This window comes from Bactrocera neohumeralis, chromosome 4 (genome assembly GCF_024586455.1).
Source record: "Bactrocera neohumeralis isolate Rockhampton chromosome 4, APGP_CSIRO_Bneo_wtdbg2-racon-allhic-juicebox.fasta_v2, whole genome shotgun sequence".
Lineage (NCBI taxonomy): Eukaryota > Metazoa > Arthropoda > Insecta > Diptera > Tephritidae > Bactrocera > Bactrocera neohumeralis.
This window is the reverse complement of record NC_065921.1, coordinates 612680-636310: the sequence shown is the minus strand read 5'-3', so window position 1 is coordinate 636310 and position 23631 is coordinate 612680. Positions and strand designations below refer to the sequence as shown.

The 23631-nt window shown below is 34.2% G+C and overlaps 3 protein-coding genes across 27 annotated transcripts; 1 reads left to right on the top strand and 2 right to left on the bottom strand.

The window, feature by feature from the left end:
- Nucleotides 1–110: 110 nt before the first annotated feature.
- Nucleotides 111–16673, bottom strand: LOC126756962 (uncharacterized). 25 transcript variants are annotated; one of them, XM_050470471.1, is made up of 12 exons: nt 16566–16670; nt 8658–9222; nt 8387–8494; nt 7488–7657; nt 6515–6658; nt 6251–6377; nt 5366–5386; nt 4411–4727; nt 1827–2081; nt 1359–1451; nt 695–850; nt 111–626 (listed from the first exon to the last, which is right to left on the bottom strand). In XM_050470471.1, exons 2-12 carry the CDS (start codon nt 8860–8862, stop codon nt 489–491), a joined length of 1734 nt encoding a protein of 577 aa, XP_050326428.1. In that variant the 5' UTR covers nt 8863–9222; nt 16566–16670; the 3' UTR covers nt 111–488. The 25 variants fall into 25 exon arrangements, 21 of the variants coding, with proteins under 21 accessions (XP_050326428.1, XP_050326446.1, XP_050326440.1 ...); XM_050470489.1 differs by lacking the exon at nt 4411–4727 and adding an exon at nt 2559–2644; XM_050470483.1 differs by having other exon boundaries at nt 7488–7645.
- A 215-nt stretch (nt 16674–16888) lies between these two features.
- On the top strand, nt 16889–18822 carry LOC126756964 (cyclin-Q). Its single transcript, XM_050470495.1, has 6 exons — nt 16889–17006; nt 17485–17586; nt 17662–17806; nt 17902–18120; nt 18185–18418; nt 18481–18822. The coding sequence occupies exons 2-6, from the start codon at nt 17504–17506 to the stop codon at nt 18574–18576; spliced, it is 777 nt and encodes a 258-aa protein (XP_050326452.1). The 5' UTR covers nt 16889–17006; nt 17485–17503; the 3' UTR covers nt 18577–18822.
- LOC126756961 (U2 snRNP-associated SURP motif-containing protein) lies at nt 18782–23121 on the bottom strand. Its single transcript, XM_050470470.1, has 13 exons — nt 23015–23121; nt 22834–22950; nt 22679–22772; nt 22423–22615; nt 22208–22370; nt 21754–22143; nt 21642–21685; nt 21252–21584; nt 20945–21187; nt 20695–20878; nt 19871–20114; nt 19408–19799; nt 18782–19348 (listed from the first exon to the last, which is right to left on the bottom strand). Exons 1-13 carry the CDS (start codon nt 23018–23020, stop codon nt 18893–18895), a joined length of 2859 nt encoding a protein of 952 aa, XP_050326427.1. The 5' UTR covers nt 23021–23121; the 3' UTR covers nt 18782–18892.
- Between the last annotated feature and the right edge of the window lie 510 nt (nt 23122–23631).

The window sequence follows — 23631 nt, the reverse complement described above, 5'->3', positions numbered from 1 at the left end:
TGTACATAAGAATACGAGCAAAAGTGGATAAACAAGAAAAGCGTTAGAATTTAATGGATAAAATAATATAATGGATATTCAAATTGAAATCAATATTAAAAGAATTTCCATACAACGGAAGTACATGATTTTATTTTTGTTTACGACAAATATACAATTAACAAATATAATCAGAGTCTAGAAATATTCATGCATGGCGTAAACTTCTCGGTCTTGGAAAACAATTTCAGTTCAAAGTTCATTAAAACTCTAAATCGATACGACTTAGAAAATACTATAAATGTATAATTCATTCATAGAGATTACCATAATTTTATTGAAATTTATCTAAGTATTAATGTATATTATTAATTGCCGAATATATTTGCGGAACATTGAGAAGATCTTGGTTCATGCCATTTGAAGAAGTTTTGACCGAAATCCAATTTACTTATAACATTTTGTCAATTGAATTTAGTAAAGTTCATATTAATTTCTTTATATAATTTCTATTTTTCGTCAGCACCAATTATTTCGATATCATCCGCCAGGGGACTTTCGATTTCCGGTTGATTTTCCACATAATTATTTTCATGACTTGTATCCAAATTGATTAGCGATAATGTCATCTTACTACTCAACACCACCTGAAGAATACATCAAAATAAAAGTATAATTAAATGGTCCTTTACACTAATCTTTTTCCACTATTTACCGCTGGCTCCTCTGGTGACCCATTCAACTCTTTGTCATAAACTTCCTCTGTTTTTATTTCCGAATCGGTAACCAATATTTGTGACTCGTGCGCCAAAGCACCTTCCAAGTAGATGGATTGCGGTTCAGGCGCCTGACTTTCGTTATTACCATTGGACTAAACAATTTTAACAGAAAGAAGTTGCTTTATTGCAATTAAAATAAATTTCAACACTATGGAAAGTATGCCATCATTTAAAAGTAAAAACTCTAATATGTGTAAATTATATGCATGGCCTGTGTCAGTCGATGCACATATTTAATAAAAGCAGATTTACTTAATTTCGTATCTGAAGTTGAAATCTCTTTAAAATAATAATAGCAAAAATTGATGAACAGCTTAAGGAGCTAGGCCAGCATTAACGAGGCCTCCATTTTATGAAAAATCATTTTCCTTAACCTTAAAATATTGAGGCTTTTAGACTGGCTTAACCCCTTACAATGCACACTGGGTTTTGTGTTGAATTAAGATAGATTCTTATAATTAAATGAGTGAACCATGAACAAGAACCATTCAATTAAATGGATATCGGGTAATTGGAAGAGTTGTGCAAAGTTTATGATGACTCGGGAGATTCAGTACGAGCCTATTTGTAATTGCATTCGCGGTAGCCTGGTGCACTTACATGCTCATGGTGCGAAAAGAAAACAGGTGTTGGAGGGCGGCCTGTCCACTTTTGGCCACCCTCACAACTTGCTGTCACCTCCATTCCAAGAACCTAAACAATATTGAAAGATTAGAAGATATTACAAAATATAAAAATTATGAAAATTTCTTTTTAAAATAACTATCAATGCTATCTATAATAACATTTAGATCTAACTTTTTAACAAATAGTTGTTAGTTGCTTTTTATTGAGATTTTTTTCGATTACAAGTCTCTGTAAAATTTATTTAATGTGCATTTATAATTTGAGGCTCTTGTAAACAAGCGGAAATCAAAAAATGCCAAATATCAATTCCCTTTCTATAAAGTCTTTGTGAATTTTGCATGCATACATAATATAATACATGTATAATTGTTATGTATATGTACATTTCAATAGTTTCAAAATATGTTGGTCTGTTTTTAAAGTTTATAATCAAATACTTACCGCCACTGATCGATCAGCACTGCCTTCCCTTTTCATTCGTTGTTGGATGTTCTTTTGTTCAGCATCGCTTGTGGTTTTACTAATAGGACTCTGAACTTCATGTTTATGTTCTCTATCTACATTCGAGGGAGTTTCACTATTCGCCAGATATCGCTCGTTTGTATCTTTATAACCTCCATGCTCATGTTCCTGCTCAGATTTCGTATGCCCATTGGAAATGTCTCCAAAGTTCGATGTCGGATTTTCGCTTGATTTCTGAGTTGATTAAGATATGTAAAAATGTTAAAGCTTATACTCGTATACTGTATTTGCACATACATATTGTAAAAGTTTTGTATTTTAAAAGACTCAGATAATTGCAACAAAACCAATCAAAATGCAGCGGTTATTTAGCTATATTTTATATAAAAATTTATATGTATGTACCATACCTACAAATATGGTTTAATGTTTAGTGAAGAACATGCTATACTCCAGTTACATAAATTATATTAAAAACACAAAATGAGTAATAAATAAATGACCAACACAACACGCATTCAAAATTAAACAGTTAGTATGGAAGTAAGAACAACTTAAATAATATTTAAGATAATTAAAAAATGATTTTGAGCTTCAAAACAATTGGTTAGAGTAAATATAAATAGATTTTGATATTCGTAGCAGGTAATTTGAGTACGAATTTAGTGAAAACGGTCATGAAATAAATTTACATATGTGAGCGGGGCTAACCTTAGGTGTATCTGAAGTCGCATTATTCTCTCGTAATTTTATTTGCTCATCGGCAGCATCAATTAAACCTTGAATTGCTGTTACAACTACTCGTTTTTTCACGTGTAAATGTGTTTTTGTTTGAGTAGTGAATTTATTTCAATTTTGTCGAGTTTTTATGGTTTTATTTTTTTAACAGAGTTCGAACACGTGTATCATATGGAAAGAATAATGAAAAAGAAAGGATTGGTATTTAATTTTTGCTGAAGAGAACATTTTATAAATGTACTTATACCTATGTATATGTGTTGAAAGTGAATTAATGAAGTAATATGACTGAAAGAAATTGCAATTTTGAATGATTCGTGGTGAGAAGAGATGAGATTTTTCGCCGGTAATAGCCCAAATATGGTATAGAGACAGAAGTATATCATAGTAATTTAGTTATGGAATAATTTCGAAAACATACCACATGTAAGTAATGCAAAAAAATCATTTAAAATATGTCCTCTTCTTGATTGGTTCCTTTACCAAATTAGATTTTATAAATACTTTTCTGAAACTAATTACGAATGATTTAAATTACGATATACATATACTTTTTTAATATTTGGAAGTTAGTAGTGTTTATGGAAACATGCATTTACACAAACAATTTAAGTTGTATGGCATGCCTAGGGGTCATGGGAAGTTGGAGTATAGGACGCACAGCTTCATCGTACTCGTATACCAATGAGGGACCGCAAGATAAAACATTCGAGGGAGAGCGGCTTAGCGCCACTTAGTACTATAGAAACGCAAACTCTGTTATACAATTTTAACTGATTTTCGTCCAATATGTAATATGGATTATTTTCAATAATGCCTTTCACTTTGTTAATTACTTCTTGTTTGATTCAGTAGGTGCTGCACAATTTTGGAGCCAATGGGTTGCGTCGTAGGCAATTTGAAATTGAATTGTAGAATTTATGCATTAGACAAACAATTTACATATGTATATGTATGTATCTATTTGCTAGTACTTAGGTTGGTGGTGTGTTGGCGTTAGAGCTGACTTTCAGATGATTTTCGTTCTTAATTTGATTCGTTGTGAATATTCTAATTCATTTTACTCTTTATAAATTGTATGGCGATCATCTTGAAATGAACATATGAATAAAAATAATATAATAAAACATATTTTTAATGAAGTCTATTATGAACACAAAAAGCTACAAATTATTATTCAATTAACTTCGATATTTAGATAATATTTATAAAAATTAATTTCTTATAAATATACTTAAAAAATTACAACAAAAATGAACTTGCAAAAACTTGGCAAAATACTTGCTGAAGTTGTATTTTTTGTTGTATAACTGTACTACATATAATATATACCATATGTTAACTAATTCCGTCGAAATATTCTTTTTCTGCTCTAGTAATGCACCATCTATTGAAATAAAGTCGATAATTCTGTTAAACGGAATTATCTATGCTCTTAACCTTCAATGTATATTATGTTATATACTTTTTTGTGGAATTTGTTTAAACATTTTTTTTTATCACATTTATGTACATATGTACAGCAGGCGGAAATAAGTGAAATTTTGAAAGATATAGAAATTTGTAAGTCTTGTAATTAAATCTTAAACACTTATTTTGATAAAAAATACCAACTTCAGCGTATATTTATTGTATTAAATTTGTCCCTAGCAGAACAATAAATTGAAGATATAATGCAATTTGACTTGAACCGCTTGTTCATTGTTATTCATTGATAAGTATGTACTATAAGTTTGCATTAATGAACTTTGCTTATGGAAACGTCTACAGTTTGCAATAAATGAGTTTGTATGTATGTATATGTTTTGGGGAGCGTCTATCTAACCTTAGCTTCGTATTGGTCTGAGTTCATTTCTGCGATCAATTTTGCCATCGCCTTTTCGGTATCCTCAAGTTTTTTACGCAATTTCTCAATTTCCATCAATTGTTCAGTTTCCTTGCTGTATCCGGCAGCCAAGCTTCCCCCAGCGCCAGTGCCAGCACCACCAAAAGTGCTGGGTATGCCATGAGTGTGCTGCTTCAGCTGCGTCGAAAGAATGGATGCCGCCGTGGCAGTAGCCAAACTGGCATTGTAAAGCTCGCTGCCACTTGCAACACCGCCGCCGCCACCACCACTGCTGATTTTTTCATATGGTTTTGACCCTAGAATGTTATTGGTTTCGGTATTTTGTTTCAGTGGATTAATAGACAACACACTCCACTTTTAAATTCTAGTTTCTTATAATACACATTGCTTAATTCTGTTACTTAATAAAATTATGAGTACATTCAAAATGGTATGACGATAAAATCTACGTACATAATTGCGCAAAGTAAATAAAAGCGTTAACGGGATAAGTTGTGTATGTAACCGGATGTTTAATTTTATAGTAAAATGGAATAAGGTGGCTTAAGTTATGGTATGTAAATATATGGGTGTCTGTGTTATTACAACATCATAATACTTTACAACAACAAAAGTCGGATATTAGCTTAAGCTTAATGGGCTTTGGTGTGAATAAATAATAATAATGAAAAGTTAAAAAGTCTTGTGCCCTTTGCAGTTATGAGTTAATATCTATCAGTTTTACAGTGCTTTCTAAAGAAATCGCAATAAATCGTTCATGAGTAAAAGTATGCTTTTAAGTACACAGTCAGAAAAGTAGGACATATTTTAAAATGATTGATATAAAAACTAGAAAAAAAAAATACTTTCAACCAAAATGTAATCACGTTTTATAGGTATGCGTGTGTAATGTTCATTAAAATATACTCGCATTGTTTTGAAAACATTTGCTTACTTGCTTGATGTTCGCGCCACCCTGATTTATAATTTTAGATGAAGATAAACGAAGTAAGTTACGATTGAGTATATATTTAAAAAAAATTACATATTTTTATACTTATAGATATATGTATATCTTCTAAAACTAAAATAATGTATGGAATAAACCTACGATGAAAAATACTTACATACATAGTACATAAACGAATGCGAATATGTGATTGAAATATTTTAACTTTAACCATCAGATGTATTTTTATACCCATGGTATGAAAAAGTAAAACGTTCCACTTAATGACAGATGCCGTCGCTTAGCTATTTCACTTTTGACCAAGAATTATGATTTTTTAAATAGAAAATTTCATTTATTAAGTTATTCCATTTTATAATTTCATTAAAATCACAACGAACATTTAAAAACAGAGAAGTAGAGTCTGGGATTAGTACCCAAATACAAGAGCTTGTATATTCAAAAAATTTTAGTTTCTTTGTTTATCAAATTAAATAAGTTGGTCTATATCACGTTGGTATGGCAGGACTTAAACTGTGGTAACGTTTACTTTAACAACATTTAAACACAAGTATTTCCTTTTTAGTGCGAACTTTACTTAAAAAAATTACAAATTTTAATATAGATATGTATGTTTTTACGATCCCTTCTATTTTCAATAACAATATTAGAATGGACCGACTCAAACAAGTACACAATATAGAGCTAAGGTTATATCTTTTTACATTGCTACAAAACCCCGTTAGATGAACCAATAATATTGGGAGAAAATGTACATATGGTTTTCTTTACGCACCTACACATAATTGTTTCAATGATTGGATAGCATTGATTTAGAAACAATACCTCAGAGTTTAAATTACTTATCAAAATATGGATATGTTAACTCACCTAGTTTAGAATTATGCGCTTCGTCAACTTGTCTGCCATTTTCTTGACCAAAGACTTCTTTTCTAAAGTCGGGGTTGGTAGGCATGGGTCCATAAGGTGCATTCGGCGTTGACCGCTTGAACACTATCTGCGAAGTAACAATAAGAAAATCAATTACTAAGCCATTTTCTGGAGATTTCTGGAATTTTGAAAATTTGAAGACTATATAGAAGACAACTATTGTTGCCTAAGACTAAAAAAATGTATCTAAATTAATTTGTTTACCTTCATAATCGTGTAACCGAAGAAGACTATTATCCCAATTGTATAAAGTGGCATTATGAAGCCCATACTATTACCAGCGCGGGCCTGCGGTTGATGCATAGATCCGGCGCCCATGGGTGGGCGCATTCCGGGAATAGGGCCAGGCTGTAAAGTGAAATGTATAACAACTTGGAATCCATGGATGTATGTAAAAATATTTCTTTATTATAATTGTATTGGGTCCATTGAATGTAAGAGTTCAGTATGTGACTGCGAGAGCATTAAAACATTAATGATATCCGTTACATTCATACCACAAAAACCCACATGTGAACAAATTTATTATTAAATTTGGCTGCGTGTTCCTAATGTAAATGCAGAATTTATGCATGAACCAAAACAAGTCGAAATTATCTTCGTAGAGAAAAGCGAAAGTTATAGGTAGAGCGAAAAATGCGGGTTTTTTTGACCATGAAATTCTTAATTTCTACTCAAAGTTCATTATCGCTATATGTATGTATGTACATACACGAACATCGGTAGTATGGTACACTAGCGGAATTATGTATATATGCTATACGTGTTATTCATCTCTACATATGTACCTATTATTACATATATGTATATGTATAGTATATATGCTTTTGTTAATGAAAATTTAAATTGTTTTATGTTTATACCCAGACCATTTAAAGCGAATTGGTTGAATAAGTTACGGGGTACATAAATTGGGACTCTGACTAATTCCAGAGTGCGGTAAAGGGAAACTTACTAAATCGAGAAATATTTTTATAATTATACTAGGGGATCCGGCCACGCGTTGCCGTGGTATACATTTTATACTATTCAATACAGTGACACGTACTTTTTATACATATATAAATAATAATTTTTATATATAATACTAAATGAAGAGTATCGGAAATTATGAGTATTGCGTTATGAGATTTAAAGGTCGGGACGTCAGTTTAAGCCGTCTACATGTTATACTCACCCGGCCATCAACGACACGTGGCGGTGGATTGCTGGCTGATCCTTTGCGCTCCAAAATTGGCACTGTCGGTGTAGTTGCAGGAATGGCACGACCCCGTTCACGCATCGCTTGATAGATGGATTCGGGATGTAAATGTGCTGGACGCTCCTGCCGTAAACCTGGATTAGAATCTATTGTTATATGATGATTACCAATAAATCTACATTTCTAAAACTTGAGTTAGTGTTGCTACGAAACAACAAATAAAACACCGTTAAGGTGAAAAAGGTATACATTTTTCAAAAATAAGCTTTACATAAAATCCATATCTAAGGGGCCTGAAGATAATTTATTAGATGAAAACATTCTTGATATTTGGACCGATAAGGAGAAAGTGTCAAGGTGCAAATGCAGACACAAATCGATTAAAGTTTGCTACAAAGCTACTAAGGATATCATGACGGTCTGCTTATCAATGAAGTCATTGTTTGAATGTTATGAATCAAATTCGTAACTAGATTTTTAATTTAGAACAGCATTAGTATGCATTATTTTTTGCGATTTCCTTTTCTTCCGATAATATTACTTTCGCTAGAACTAACAATCGTAGCAGATGAAACATAGTGAAACAACTTGTACGCGCGGGTTAGTGGATACCACTTTTACATAACGTATTTTTGGTCCTCAAATAATATTAAACACATTTCGGTTATGCAAACTAACTTTTATTAGTAGTTAATAAATTTAAAGACGATTAAATATGTACAAAATAAGTAATTTCGAGAGGGTCGATCGGTTTTAAGTATTTTGGTGTTAGGCCGAATTTCATGTAAATAAAGATATAATGATGCATTTTTTTAAAGGTTTAGTAGTGTCAGCAACACAATTTGATTTAAATGTGTAAACATGTGAAAACATACTCATCTCTCCGGTATATAAATTCAGTTGCTTGCGATACAATTGTGGACCGATTTCTGTTGGAGTTTCATTCAGAAATTTATCTCTGTCAATAACAACATCACAACAACCTTAATATTGATACACAACACAGCACGCACAATTTTACAACAGATATACGTTTTCCATACAAAAGAAAAAATGTGAAAAATAATATACCGATTATTATAAATTGAAATAATGAAAAGAAAACTGGCAAATATTGTGCATTTGAGTAATTTTTGGCCTACTTACCTCCCGGTCCAAGTTGATCCTTTAAATTTCCACTTTTCGCGGGCACGTTGCTACCGAACATCATCGGGTAGAATACCTTCGGCCAAAGTATTGCAATGCAACCAACTACGGTCACAATTATGACGGCTGTTTTTTTAGGACTCAGTCCATCTTGCATTTGGAAAAGATGACTGGATTGCCTCCGCTGTGAACGCGTTTGTTGCATTTTTGCTTTATTGGTTTTTCGATATTTACGGCCTTTATTATGTGCTATATATTCTGAATATATTTGTGTGCATACGTATGTACATATGTATAAAAAATATTCCGATTTCTCCACAGGTATTGCAAATATGTATGAACATATATTCTAGTGGTTCTGAATTCAGCTTTTAAATATTTTTCAAATTTGTTATTGTGTATATTTTCTCATTTATTTACAAGTATTTTTTATTATTCGTTGAGTAGTTATATGTAGTTATACTATTTATGTTTTCGGTTTTTCGATTTTTTTGGTTGCACCCGCTTGATAAAAGTAGTTCCCATTAAATCTGTTTATTTGTGAATTTTATTTTGTCATTTCTATCTGAAAAAAATACGTTTTAATGATTTGTTCGTTATTTGATGTCTTTCCGGTTGCCCGAATAAGTCACAGTTTGTTAACTATTTCTGAGCACTGCATATTTGCAACATTGTAAAAAAATAATAAGTAGATTTAGTTTGGAACTTGTATAATATTTCAAATATACACATGAATGCATATATACATAAGATAAATGTGCTTCAACTAGAATATTTTGTTGTAAAGTAAAAAAAAACAAATTATGATAAATAATTTGTAAATAAGGGTGCTGATAATAACAACTGAATTTGAGAAACCGTGATATAAGTATACATTTACAATTAATTAATTAGTAAAAATATTAAATTTATGGCATTCAACTTCACCATTAATTAATAAAAGCATTTATTTTTTCACTTTATCTGTACAACATACACTTTAGTGGCCTCACTGCCACGGCCTTGACTTGAACCCACGGCCAAATCGGTTTAAGTAATACAGTCAACAGCTGTAATAACCGGAACCTAATCGGGTAGTCTGTTTATGTATTATGTATTTATGTAATTATTAAATGTACAAATGCAACGCCCTGAAGACAACTTTATATGTAAATCTATCCACCTTTAAGTTCTAACATTAACTTGCTCCAACGTATAAAACCACTTTTCACCTGTAAATGGTGGATGCATTTACGCAAAGCGTTATCAAATTTGATGTATTGTATATGCAGTATTCACGTTATTTTCTTCATATTAATAAATATATTTATGTATATAGTATGCGCGCTGTACATACATATGTATACTTGATTCACTTCATTTCTACTTTTATATTAAATGCATAATGTATGTATGTACATATGTACTATGCATGTAGTATTCATTTAAATGTGTTATTACATAAAATTTTGCGATCCGCACTGCGTTTTGTGACTAAATACAAATTTGCCCGTAATTATTTATTTTTAGCTCACATCTTGAGCATTTCAAATTTAAAAATTTTTAGTATCTTCGGTATTTTTTCCACAACGAGCCAAAATTTACACATATATATATATATATATATATGTATTTGTTTTCCAAGATAAATACTATTAAACTTAATCAAATTATTATTAGATAAATAATGTGATTTTATCGTTGTTTCAATTGAAATTTTATTTTAAATGAACATTTCTCAATTTAATAATATACCGCTTTATTTAAACGTATTCCATCACTTTATACATGCACATATGTATGTATATATGCACAGACATTATTTGTATGTTTTTGGAACCTTACAGTAAAGTCGATGCTCACGTTCGATCTAGTCAAGTAGAACTCGGAGACTACTTGGATGGCGAAATTTCGTCTTCGAAGTGAAAACTTTTAGACTATCACCACAACCACTATCAAAGCCGCACTCACTGTGCAAATGTGTGTGCGTGCATACTTTCGCATATGTATACCAATGTTCCAATCATCGTTTCCACCAGGCACAATCCATCTTTTTTTTAGTCAATGACGTCTATTGCATTCGCGTCTGTGAGTAATATTTTTATGAAAATTGTCGTTCATTGTCTAGTGTGTATTTCCCGAACTCTAACAATTTGTTGTTTGAACTGAATACACAGAGGCGTTTTCATAAACACATCATACCAGTTTTCACTTAACACATTTTCTCTCATGATTTTCCTCTGTTCACTTTGCCACTCAATATATTTTTCTTCTTCAATTTATGAATAATTTGCACTACTGCTTTTCTCTTCTCAATATGTTTTTTTTTGGATGTAGAGACATAAGAAAACATTAAAACCTTTGTTTACATTATCAATCTCGGAAATAAGAAATCGAAGAAACTTATTAAGCATTGAGCTTGATATGTATGTATGTATCAATTTTAGAGTCTATACATATGTACATTTTTACACATGCGACAGAAAAAGTTATAACACTTTTCCATATACATATATACATACATATGTACATACATACATACATATACATATAAAATTTTAATCTAATTTCTTTACTATTTCGACACAATTTTTTATCATAATATGTCATATGTTTTTAAATTTGTATACCCATTTCGTATGGTGATCCAAAGGTGACTTGATATCACGGGAAGCTCTCTATTTTCTAATACTATATTGTTATTCTAAAGCGACATGTTGACACAGAGTAAAAAGTTTTGTTCACCTAATGGGTTTTTTAACAGGTAAAACTTTTCGAGACAGTTATATGGTATGAATATCGATGCTGAAATAAATAACCAGGATGGTGAGATGAATTGAATTCAGTCTGTCACGTGTTCCTTGGCACAATTGCTGTTGAGCGAATCGTCCCACAAATTAACACTTACCGATCCAAACGGGGTTAGATCGCCGAAAGAACAGCCCTTGGTCGGATGAAATCCGAGTCAATTCCGGTGCGTAGAACCGGCTGTGCGCTAATGAGCGCGACACCTTACGCCATGCCGATCCCGGGGATCCCCGAATAAGGGATCTCAATTTGGAGATTCGGCGAATGGTAAACCAACATAAGCGGACGAAATGGATAGAGCACCTGAAGTCCTGTAACCTCTCCACCGGAGTGAGTAAGCTTTGGGCTACTGTCAAAGCTCTGTCTAACCCGAAGAGACAAGACGACCGAGTTGAAGTTCAATTCAATGGTCATGCCTCTTCGGACCCGAAGAAGTGCGCGAGCTATTTTAGCCGGCAATTTACACTGCACCCTTCGGTAGATAAAGCTAAACGATGTGTTAACCGACGGCTGCGCAAAATGCCAAACGAAGGCGCGCCACTTACTTTCACCGATGAGGAGGTTCAGGGTGCCATCAAAAAAGCTAAATCATCTAAATCCATTGGCCCTGATGGAATCAACATGCTAATGCTAAAGCATCTAGGCTCGACGGGAGTAGGATATCTCACCAAGGTCCTCAATCTGTCGCTGACCATTCTTCAAATACCCGATGTGTGGAAAGTCGGAAGAGTGGTCCCACTACTGAAACCTGGGAAACCCGCCAACAAAGGGGAATCTTATCGACCGATAACTCTCCTCTCCCCAGTAGTGAAGACACTTGAGGCCTTGCTACTCCCGACCTTCACTCACCACCTGAGCCAAGCCAACCACCAGCATGGATTCCGAAAAGTGCACAGCACCACCACAGCACTTAGCGTCATAAACGCCCAGATAGTTCGTGGCCTCAACCAGAAACCACCCTGCGAAAGAACGATCCTCGTAGCGTTGGACCTGTCAAAAGCGTTTGACACGGTCAATCACACAACGCTACTGCAGGACATCGAAACAACTACGCTCCCTCCAGGGCTAAAGAGGTGGACCATGAACTATCTGAGCGGTCGCCAGTCATCCGTACTATTTCGAGGTAAAACATCTAAACTGAGAAGAATTAAACAGGGGGTTCCGCAGGGTGGTGTCCTCTCTCCACTACTGTTTAACTTCTACATCTCGAAACTCCCACAACCACCAGAAGGAGTTTCCATAACCTCGTACGCTGATGACTGCACGATATTGGCGTCGGGCAATGGAATCGATGGCATGTGTTCGAAGGTAAACAGCTACCTCTCCGACCTTTCTCGTTTCCTCACTGCACGAAATCTCACACTTTCCCCCCCCCCCCAAATCCACAGCGACCATATTCACAAACTGGACGAAGGAGTATAGACTTGAGCTTAACATTGCAGTCGACGGCGTCAAAATTCCGACTGTCAACAATCCTAAGATTTTAGGTGTAACATTCGACAGTCTATGCTCCTTCTCTCCTCATACGACCGCGATTATCGCCAAAGTACAGAGCCGCAACAAAATCCTCAAGTCGCTAGCCGGCAGCACATGGGGAAAAGACAAAGAAACGTTGTTGGCAACATACAAGGCAATCGGCCGGCCGGTCCTCAATTACGCAGATGAGGAAACTACAGACCTGTCAGAACACTGCACTCCGGACCACTACAGGACGCCTTTTGATGTCTCCCATTGAACACCTACACAGTGAGACGCTTATGCTCCCAGTTAAGGAGCATAATAAACTCCTCTCCAGGCAGTTCCTGCTGGGATGCTTTCGCAGAAATCACCCCTGCAGTCATCTGCTTGGAGCGGAACCGCCTCCTAGGAGCATCAAAAGGTCATTCCTGGATTACGTCGACGACGTCGTACAGTACGCCGACCGGACTTCGGACGCAACTAACTTCAGACAGGTACTGACCGCCATTCACAGCGGAGCCATTAACACCTTCACCGACTCCCTTCCCGTGAATGGCGTTCTTGGAGTTAAACCACCACCCATCGCAGACGAAGAGCTCCAGCTGCCGCGAGAAACGCGTGTGACCCTTGCGCAACTTCGTTCTGGATACTGTAGCAGGTTAAACTCCTACTTATCCAGAATAGACCCTGACATACCCGACGTATGTCCTGCATGCAACGAGTCTCCGCATGATACTGACCACCTCTTTGCATGCCCCACAAACCCCACCCATCTAACACCCTTCTCCCTTTGGTCCGACCCCGTCGAAACAGCACGTTTCTTGGGCCTACCGTTAGATGACATCGACGACAACACAAATGACATTTACCATCCCAACGGGGATTAGATTTCCGTTAAAACAACAACAACAACAGCGAATCGTCCCATGTCATTTAGTAGGTTCATTAGGAAAAATGTATGCACCTTTTTACAACTCTTATTTAGAAATTTGTATTAGTTAGAGTGATTATAAATAAAAGGTTTTCCAATAAGAGTTATATGATGTCTTAAAAAAACTCTTGTTTATTTAATGTGAAGTAAAATCGAAACAATTAAGTTCTGAATATAACTTCATTCAAATGGCCTCCACGAGTTCTTTTGCAGGAACTAATTCGCTGAACCCAATTTTAAAGTACTTTTTCCATTAAATCAATTCGTATGTCATGAATACCACGTTCAATATTCACTTTTAAAACTTGAAGAGAGTCTGGTTTATTGCTAAATACCAATAACTTGAAACAACTCAACAAGAAGAAGCCAAATGGTGTTAAATCACTACTTCTTAGAGGCCATTCAATGTCACAATTTCTTGAAATAATCGAATCTCCAAACAAAATCGGTTGTTGTACGTGCTGGGTGGCACATATAGCCTCGTCTTCAGGGAACCAGATATTGTCAAGATCAACTTCTTCCAATTGCGACAATAAAAAGTTGGTTATCACCGACAGTAAAAGTGTCAACAGCTTCATTTCGAAAGAAATACGGACCAATGATTCCACCAGACTAAAACCACACCAAAATGTCAATTAATTTAGGTGTATGTAGTAGTTGTTCATGAATAATTTGTGGATTTTCTTCGCACAGCACCGCACCGCACCACACCGATGAAAGTGAGTCTCATCCGAGAAGATGATTTTCTTAGAAAAATCGTTATCGTTTTCAGGTTCTTCCAAACTTAAATCAGGAAATTCTTGACGTTTAATGTGATCCACTTACTTCAGTCTGTACGCACGAAATCTTTTTTTAACAATTCGACGAATAGGACGAACCGGTAAACGACTAAGACTATTGATAGTCTTTAGACAATTTTTAATGCAACCAAAATTATTGCAAAAAAAATCTAAATTTTTTGAAGCCTTATTTTCATGGCTTATATTCAAATTTCCTTAAGATCGTATATTATCTAGAATAAAAAAAACTCTCTCGAGTGAAAGAAAAAGTTCTCTCTCGAGTTTCAGATATAAATTGTGCGCGGTCAGGATCTTTTACGGCAATTCCAATGTAAGCGACCACACAACTTACGGGAAAGCCCATAAGTCCAAGTCAGTTCGTGGAAACAACATCCTGAGTACTATTGGAGAATTGAAGATATTGGTAAAGCATATGAACGGAATCAGATAACGCCCAAAAAACGACGTTATTCGGAAATCTAAAACAAACAAAGTAAGAAAGGGCTAAGTTTTATAGTCTCACAAAGTTGGGGAAATACCTTCAGGTGTTAAGGAATGTTATTATTAAAAAATGCTGAGAAAGAATTCAAAATTCATTATTCGACGAAATCGTGAATGAATTACAATTCAGTTTAATTGTTAGTTTTATTATCAGCTTCAAATTTTCAATCTTTTGTTAAAAATGTATATAGAGAGATTGTGACCAAGGTCTAGACCTACACCATTCAGCGCTTAGCGCTGCAGTTACACGATCCAGAACTTGCTATCAATTTGATCACACAAACTAATTGCCTAAACTGATTTATATTGACAGTCGTAACGTTCTGCTCTTAAGCTATATGAAAATCGATTGAAATATTTTTCTTTTGTATCAATCCATGAATGTAACGATTTTAAACTATGCGATCAACTATTTAAAAAAAACGACAAAAGAAGTTAGCTGGAAAGTCGGAAATCAAGATAAAGGGTATATTGGGGGCAAAGAAAGGTTTGGGCTTTAAAACATAGTATTTTAAATCAATTTTAATAAACGGATAAGTCACACACTGGATGTTTGAAGATCTATTTTTGGCAATATTATATAAACATTTATAGGCTCTCACAACAAAAGTGCTCTCCGAGGTTCATTATGATCCCTAATGCGTATGTATGTTATTTATATTCGGGCTAGGCAGAAGGCCGCCAACGCCGATATACATTTATGATATAAATTTTGTAATATTATTATAGATTTTTACTTATTTGTGTTTATTAAAAATAAATCACATATTATACATACATATATGTACATACATATGTAGATGGAAAAAATGTTCATAACTCAATTATAATTTGAAAAATGTTGGAAAGCATTTTTTATTATAGTTAATATAGAAAAAGGAATCACGCGAAAAAACAAACAAAGAAAAATCGTTAAAAATCCTACATATGTATTTGTTGTTTAAGATGTCGCAACGCTCGTTTTCCTCTTAATTGTAAACAATCTAACCTTTTCAACGATGAGTGTGTTAAGTGAATTCCCATTTCTAGTATTATGTCTTCAATATGTAACACCATTTGATACTTTATTTATTTATGGTTTTGAACAGCGGAATTAGCTATGTGTATTTAAAAACTACTAGAGTATATCATATGTCATAAACTACTACAGCGTACATACATACATGCATACTTATGTTATACTTGTACTTATACTTGAAGAATGGCTTAAACTTTCTTTGTACATCTCTTAGATTTTATATAACTTTTTTTATATGGAATATACTAATGAACCGAAGGTCAATATTCTCACTCAAATACATAAATATGTACGGAACAGTGATATTTGTGTATACTTCCAACACACTTTTGACACTCGGAAACTGCTACAATTAACCGCTATAAAAATTCCATCGTTTATAAACATTCATATGTACTTTCAATAATATGAAATAGTTTTATCAAATCGTTCACCTTTAATAAAAGGAACAACGCCGACAAAAACTTTTGCCACTTACAAAAATGCCGTTAACACATCTACTAATATTATAAAAATCAATAATGGTAGGTATTGACGCCTAATAAACATGGTTGCCAAGTTTCATACAAAAATTTGAATTTGAAGGGAAAAAAGCTAAAAAGAGAAAATGGATAGAAAATATATAAATTTTTATCTTTGTTAATTACAAACTGTTAAAATTATTGTATTTTATAAAAATATTATGTTATCTGTACGATAAAATGATTTTTAATAAATTTTGGCCTTATTTTTATTCTGAATTGACATCACTGATCGATAGTTTTGTCCGATCCCTTCTCAGAATTACAGTGCTTTACAAAGTTTACTTTGGTGAATAACATATTTTGCTTGCTAATAAAGTATCGTTTTTATGTGTACATAATTTGTTAATTCTGGTAAGTCGACAACAAAACAAAATTACAAAGTCCTAATAAAAAAAAATCACATACGTTTTTTAATATTAAAATCAAAATATTTTTGAGCGATATTTTGTTTGCGTTGGAAGAGTGTGGGGTGGTTGGGGGAATAAACAACGTGTACATGACATGTGTGTACTGTATATTAGACCAATTTATAAATGCTAACATATATTGTCCACTGAAGAGTTTAGTTTTAAATATATAGTAGGAAAACCATAAAATATTAAAAGTTTTCAGAGTAGCCCTTTGAAATTATGACAAATGCATTAATTTTTAAATTTGTAAAAATAATATTCGCCGTTCGCTTTCATTGGGGTCAAATAACCAGTTTTGACGTTATTCAAATAGCATAATAGCTAATAAAGTACGCTTATTAGAAAGTAATGCCTTTATAAAAATTCAATAAGTTATAAACATTAATTTAAAAAAATGTCAAATTTTTGTATTAACACAGGACTATTAAAGGAATAACAATGAAGAACTTATTAGACGTGATGTCAGTTCAAAAGCGATCTGAAGCGAATAAAACTCAGAAACAAAAACCAACAGACTATCGGTAAAGTTAATATCGTAATTCGAAAAACATCGCACTTGTGAACTAAAATATACAACTTAATTGTAATAATTTCAGCAAAGTGGATAAGCCTGGTGTTGTGCCACGTTTCCTATTTGAATGCGCTATTAAACTGCAAATTAAGCCACTGACCTCAGCAAGTGCAGCTATAATTTTTCACCGCTTCTTTAAAGAAGTTTCAACCACTGATTATGATGAATATGTAAGTCGACTAATAAAAAAATTTACAACTATACATACATACATACATATACATATAATACAATTTTATTATTGGTGCTTATGATTTCTTCCTAGCTTATTGCTGCTTCTGCATTATACCTAGCAGGAAAAATTAAGGACGATCCTGTAAAAATTCGAGATGTTATTAATGTTACACATAACACCTTAAATCGTGGGATGCCACCACTAGAATTAGGAGAGGAATATTGGTCAATACGCGATGCCATAGTTCAGGCGGAGTTGCTAATCGCTCGCACTTTGAAATTTGATTTGAACATTGAACATCCACACAAGGTAGTATTATGCAACTATACGCTTCCATGTATACCAAATAAATGTATTACAATTTTTACAACAGTATTTGCTTTACTACATGAAAACGCTGCAATCTTGGTTAGGTCATACCATTTGGTCATCAGTACCGATAGCAAAGTCAGCAGCCTCGTTTCTTCAAGATTTTCATCACAGTTCAAAAATCCTTAACCACAAACCGTCACACGTTGCAATATGTTGTCTGTCTTTAGCATTACAATCGTATGGCATTCAGGTCCCACTTGCTGATGAATCCGATGAAGCATCCATGTGGTATACGGCAAGTTCAATTAACGATAAAAAATTTTGAAATTTATAATCTTTTTACCAATTATCTTTCAGCCATTTGTCAGTGAGTTGACTAAAGAAAAACACTGGGAAATTATTGAAGATATAATAGAGATTTATAAACAAGAAAGCGAAATCAATTCTTTTTGAAGGAACTGTACTGAATTTATATCTAAAAAACGTATATACTAACGTTAAAGTAATATGGTAAATTTGTGATAAGGAAATTCTTCAAGCTATAAAATTGGCTATGGCTTGTTTCTGCCTCGTATTCTAGTTTATTTCCATTGAAACTGAATTCCATTGATATTTAAAGTATACCTGCATACCGAACTTATTAAATCATGATAACGTGTAAGTTTCATTAAATAAATTTTATTATTTTTTATTGCTTAATTATTGGAAATGCTTATATTAAATACATTTATGATGTATCCTTCCATCTGATGTATCCTTCCATCTGAATTCAATGCTTATGGCGGCTTTTATGCTTCTCGCTACGATATTCTCGTTCTCTATCATCACGTTTAGTTGAACGCGACGATGAGTAGCCGGGGGAAGGCGATTTGCGGGAACGTGGTGAATTTTCATATCGAGCTGATTTTGGTATATATAGTGTGCGTTCTGCATACCTTTTTGGTGAGTCGGAAAGGGAACGTGAACGATTTCGTCTGGAAGATTTAGAGCTGCGCGTGCCAGAAGTGGTAGGCGATACTTCGCGTCGTGTAGTTAGTGGAGAACGTGATCGTTTATAATTTGTACGCGCTGGTGATGATCGTGAACTGCTACTATTATATTGTACTGGCGAAGGTGACCGCTTAACACGACGTGCTCGTCTGCTAGTGCTATCTGGAGATTCACTCCCTCGACGACTTTCCTTTGTATTGATAAACGATAATGGTGAATCTGCTACATCAGTGTCCTATAAGAAATAACAAAATTTTGTTTTTATCTACTTTCAATTCTTGCCGAACTACTGACCCTTTTTAGTAACTTCCGTCTAAAGTATTCAACTTGTTCACTTATAGTCCAGCCAGATTTTAGTTGTCTCAAACCTGCTTCCAGCTCGTCTTGATATTGCATTGTTTTTACTTCAATTTCACGTAGTTTTGTGCGTTTATCGTCGTCGTAATGATGTGCAACATTATTGCTTATCTGTTCATCATCACTAGAGTCGTAAAACTTTGGTGCTTGTGGTGGATCCAAAGTATCCCATTTACTAGTTGTGATTGCCTGAGCTTCAACTTGTTCGGGATCAATTGTTTCCCACTTCGATGGTATGAACGCACCACTCTTGGTATTTGACCTCATTTGAGCATCGCTGACATCAGAAGGTAGTTTTTCCAAAGGTATGCCATCAATGTCTTCGTCCACTGTGATTAAGAAACAAATGGATTAATTTCAACAAATGTAATTTGTAGAAATACTTTTGTTTAGAATTTACATGGTACTCCATCAATGTCGTCATCTTCTTCAATACCAGTACCCCGCCTTGTGGGTGTAGTTTTTTGAATTGACATTGCTTCTGGCAATCCCCTCATCAGAGCGCTCTTTAACAAAGCTGCACCATCCAATGGTATACCATCTAAGTCCTCGTCGTCTTTTTCATCACCTGACAAGGGGGCCCCATCAATGTCATCTTGCAGTTCTTCTACAGCTTCCTCTATTGGAGGTGGGGATGGCGCGATCTTTATATAAAAAATTCCGAGAAACAATATATTTATGTATATACATATACTAGAAGATCCGATTATTTGACTATGGAAAAAATGAGTTTTCTAAATGTAAACCTAAAATTTTTAATACTGGCTTTGATCCTGACAACTAATTTTTATATATAAATTTTTACTTATATAAATACAAAATTTTTGTAAAAAAAATGAATTCCTTTGCGGGGGATACACTTAAAATATCGAAATTCAAAATGCCGACACATCAAAGTACCGACAAAATTTAAATATGCAGCCAAATCAAAATACCGACAAATCAAAACACCGACAAACCAAAATGCCGACATGTGAAAAATATTTTATCTTGTCCGCCCTTATTTCTATCGAAGCACAGAAAGAGAATTCTGCCGACTAAGGGTTATGATCCTGAGCGTGTTCGTGGCCGGAGGCCGCAGGGCCTCGAACGAAGAACGCCACCTTTTCTTGATTCGTCGGTGTTTTGATTTGTCGGTATTTTGAGTGTCGGGTTTCTAAATTTCGAGATTTTGATTGTCGGCATTACGTTATACACCTCCTTTGCGGAGAACTTCTTATATACCTGTTTTCCCAAAAATATACTTTTCAGTTTTGCCAAAAATTCCTTAGGATATATTGTCCATTCCTCCCAAACTCGTATTACATTGATAACACGCGACTTTAAACCCTCAGCTTTTAACCGACTCTCCATTGAATTGAAAAAATTGTGCAAATTTTCGAATACTTCCATTAAATGTTTTTCAATGCTGAAATAGTTGTGCTGTTGTTAAATATTGCCATTAAAATATTTATGTTTACTTATGTATATTTACGCTTTTCTGAAGAATGAAGCATTCGAAACTTTCACAGTACAATTGTGCAATAAATCGGATATGAGGTAAAGACGAGCAATTTTTTTTGATACCAATGTGTCTGGATTGGATAACGATTCGGTAATGCACTCACAAATTTCATCGGCGGCGTCAGCGTGTTCGATGCAAAATATCATTGCATCACCAATGCGTGAGCGCTCAGGTGTAATGTGACGTAAAAGGTCTTCTAGGCGAACGCGTTGGCTAAAAATCAAACGGTTTAGTTATGAATAAAAAAAAATTCCATCCTTGCTGTTTGATTACGTACGCATTTGAAAGTGCACCTTTGTGCACCACGGTGGCATCCGGATCAACGACCAGTTCTTCTGGCATACCCATTGTGTAAAAATTTGCTATTGGTGGCTTCCAGATAGGACCTCCTTTAAACATTCGAAACTCTTTTTCATTCCATTCTGAGGGAGTATCGCCTTGCAATAATGAAAATAGTTTCCATCGATAATATATGTGCGCAGGACTTTCGTTGTCGAATAAAAACGAAAATAATGGATTTTCTATTTCACGACTCATTATCAATGCCTCAAACATAGGGCCTTCACGTATGACAAATTCAATCATACGATGTATAATATTCAGTACCGCTCTGTAATGTAATATGAACATTTCTTAAATATTTTATTTAGCAACTTTATCAACTCACTTTTCTGTAGGTATGAAGACTTTCACAACAGATTTATATAGAATCTATAAAAATTAAGAGACATTTTATTGAAGAGAGAAAACATTAAATTTAAACAATCAACGTCTATTACCCTTTCCATATTTTCCTTCTCTTCTTCTGTGGTGTATTCTTTGTAATTTATTCTTGGTATATTTTGCGCTTCCGCAGGTGGTGGTTGGGCGTTAAATGGTAGACCAGATGGCGGTGGTGGTAAAGTAAGTTCCAAAAGCGTAGGTGGTATAAAAATGGGTTGGTTCATAATTGGTACGGATTTACCCCAACCTAGGCGCATTTCATAACCCATTATGTACCGTCCATTCAGAGTTCTGAGAGCTCTTTCGGCATCTTTACGACTCATATAAGCAACGAATCCACAATTACGACCTCTTTGTTTTTCTTCTTCGGAACGTGGCCACATAATTTTTATGCTAGCCAGCGGCCCATATCGTCCGAAAATTTCCATTAGCTGTTGTTCTGAAATCTGAAATGATGAATGTAAAAATAAAATATGTAACAAATTTTTACAATATTAAAACAAAACGTACCTTGGGACAGAGATTGCCTAAATAGAGATTAGTTGTATTTGGGTCGCCGGTGTCGAATGATCCCGACTCCCGTGCTTCGGGTGCATTCTCAACGATCTGTTGAACTACCGCTTGACCCGCCAGATGTTTGTATTTGTGACGTTCTTCACGTTCCTCTTGTATTCTAAAAGAAATGATGGATTTAATACAGTGCGGTAAAGTTGTCGGTAACTTACTGTCTTAATTCTTCTTTAAACAATTCTAAATTGCTTTTTTTCTTCTCTTGGCTTTTCTTTTTTAGCGGAACTACATCTTTTTTAAGGTCCGATGCAAGCATTTTAGCGTATTCCTGTGCCTTTTCTGCTGCGCTTTTTTCATCCAGCTTTGATCCAGGTTTATACAATTTGCCCTTTTCGCGGTTATCTTCACCTTCGAAAATAATATGTCATAAATAACAAATATTATGTTAGTTAAAAAAATCATTAAACTTACGTCTTGAACCAGCATCGTAGGTACCGGCTTTCACCCATACTTTGGAGGAGGCGCTAGGTGCTTCTTGAAATGTTTCCACAAATTCTTTAAATACCTGACACATATAAGAACGAAGTTTAGAGCATATACTTTTTTATAATTAAATAACTGATTACATGTGCCGCGGCAGCTTCATCTTCTTTTTTCTTCTGTTCTTCAATTTCCTTTTTGGAAAGGGTGCGCTTGCCCATGTTCCCAACGGCGAAAGCTTCCAGTTTCTTTTCACTAATACGCTACGAATGAAAAGTATGTCATATATGTCATATTGTAGTGGAAGAAGATCACCTTAATATTTACCTTCATATTTAGTAGATAAATATCAAGCAGAGTTTAAAAAAAAACCAATCCAATAAAATTTCGTTCCCAAATAGTTAAGCTAATCGTTCTTCTATAGTATTAAAATATCGATTAAATTACTTAGAAATGGGGTTATCTTATCGATCAGAAATAAATTTGTCAAAATTCTTTGAACAGGCTAATATAAATTGCATGGGCAATAGCCCATGATGCTAGTGCTGCGTATTTTCTTAAGTTTGTATAATAATTGTATTATTATGTAAGCTTTTATAAAATAAAAAAAAATAAAAAAAAATTGCAATTTTATTCTATCAAAAATTAAAGTCATTTTGCTTTCCGGAAGTGAGTAAATAATTTTTTTACAGCCCTACTCTCATGCCCTCACAAAAGTCACCAACCTCACTAAAGTGATGTTTCTCACTATAGTGAGGTTTACCTTATTCTGGCGAAAATTCAAAAGCTCAAATGCTCACTATTATCACAAATATCTGTGACGTGTGAAAGCAGCCATCATAATACAAAACATCTGTGTTTGTTTTGTTTTACATCAATATTTGACATTTTTTAAAAAATATTTCAGTGTTATAACTAGCATGGAGGAACTGTTCTTATGTATG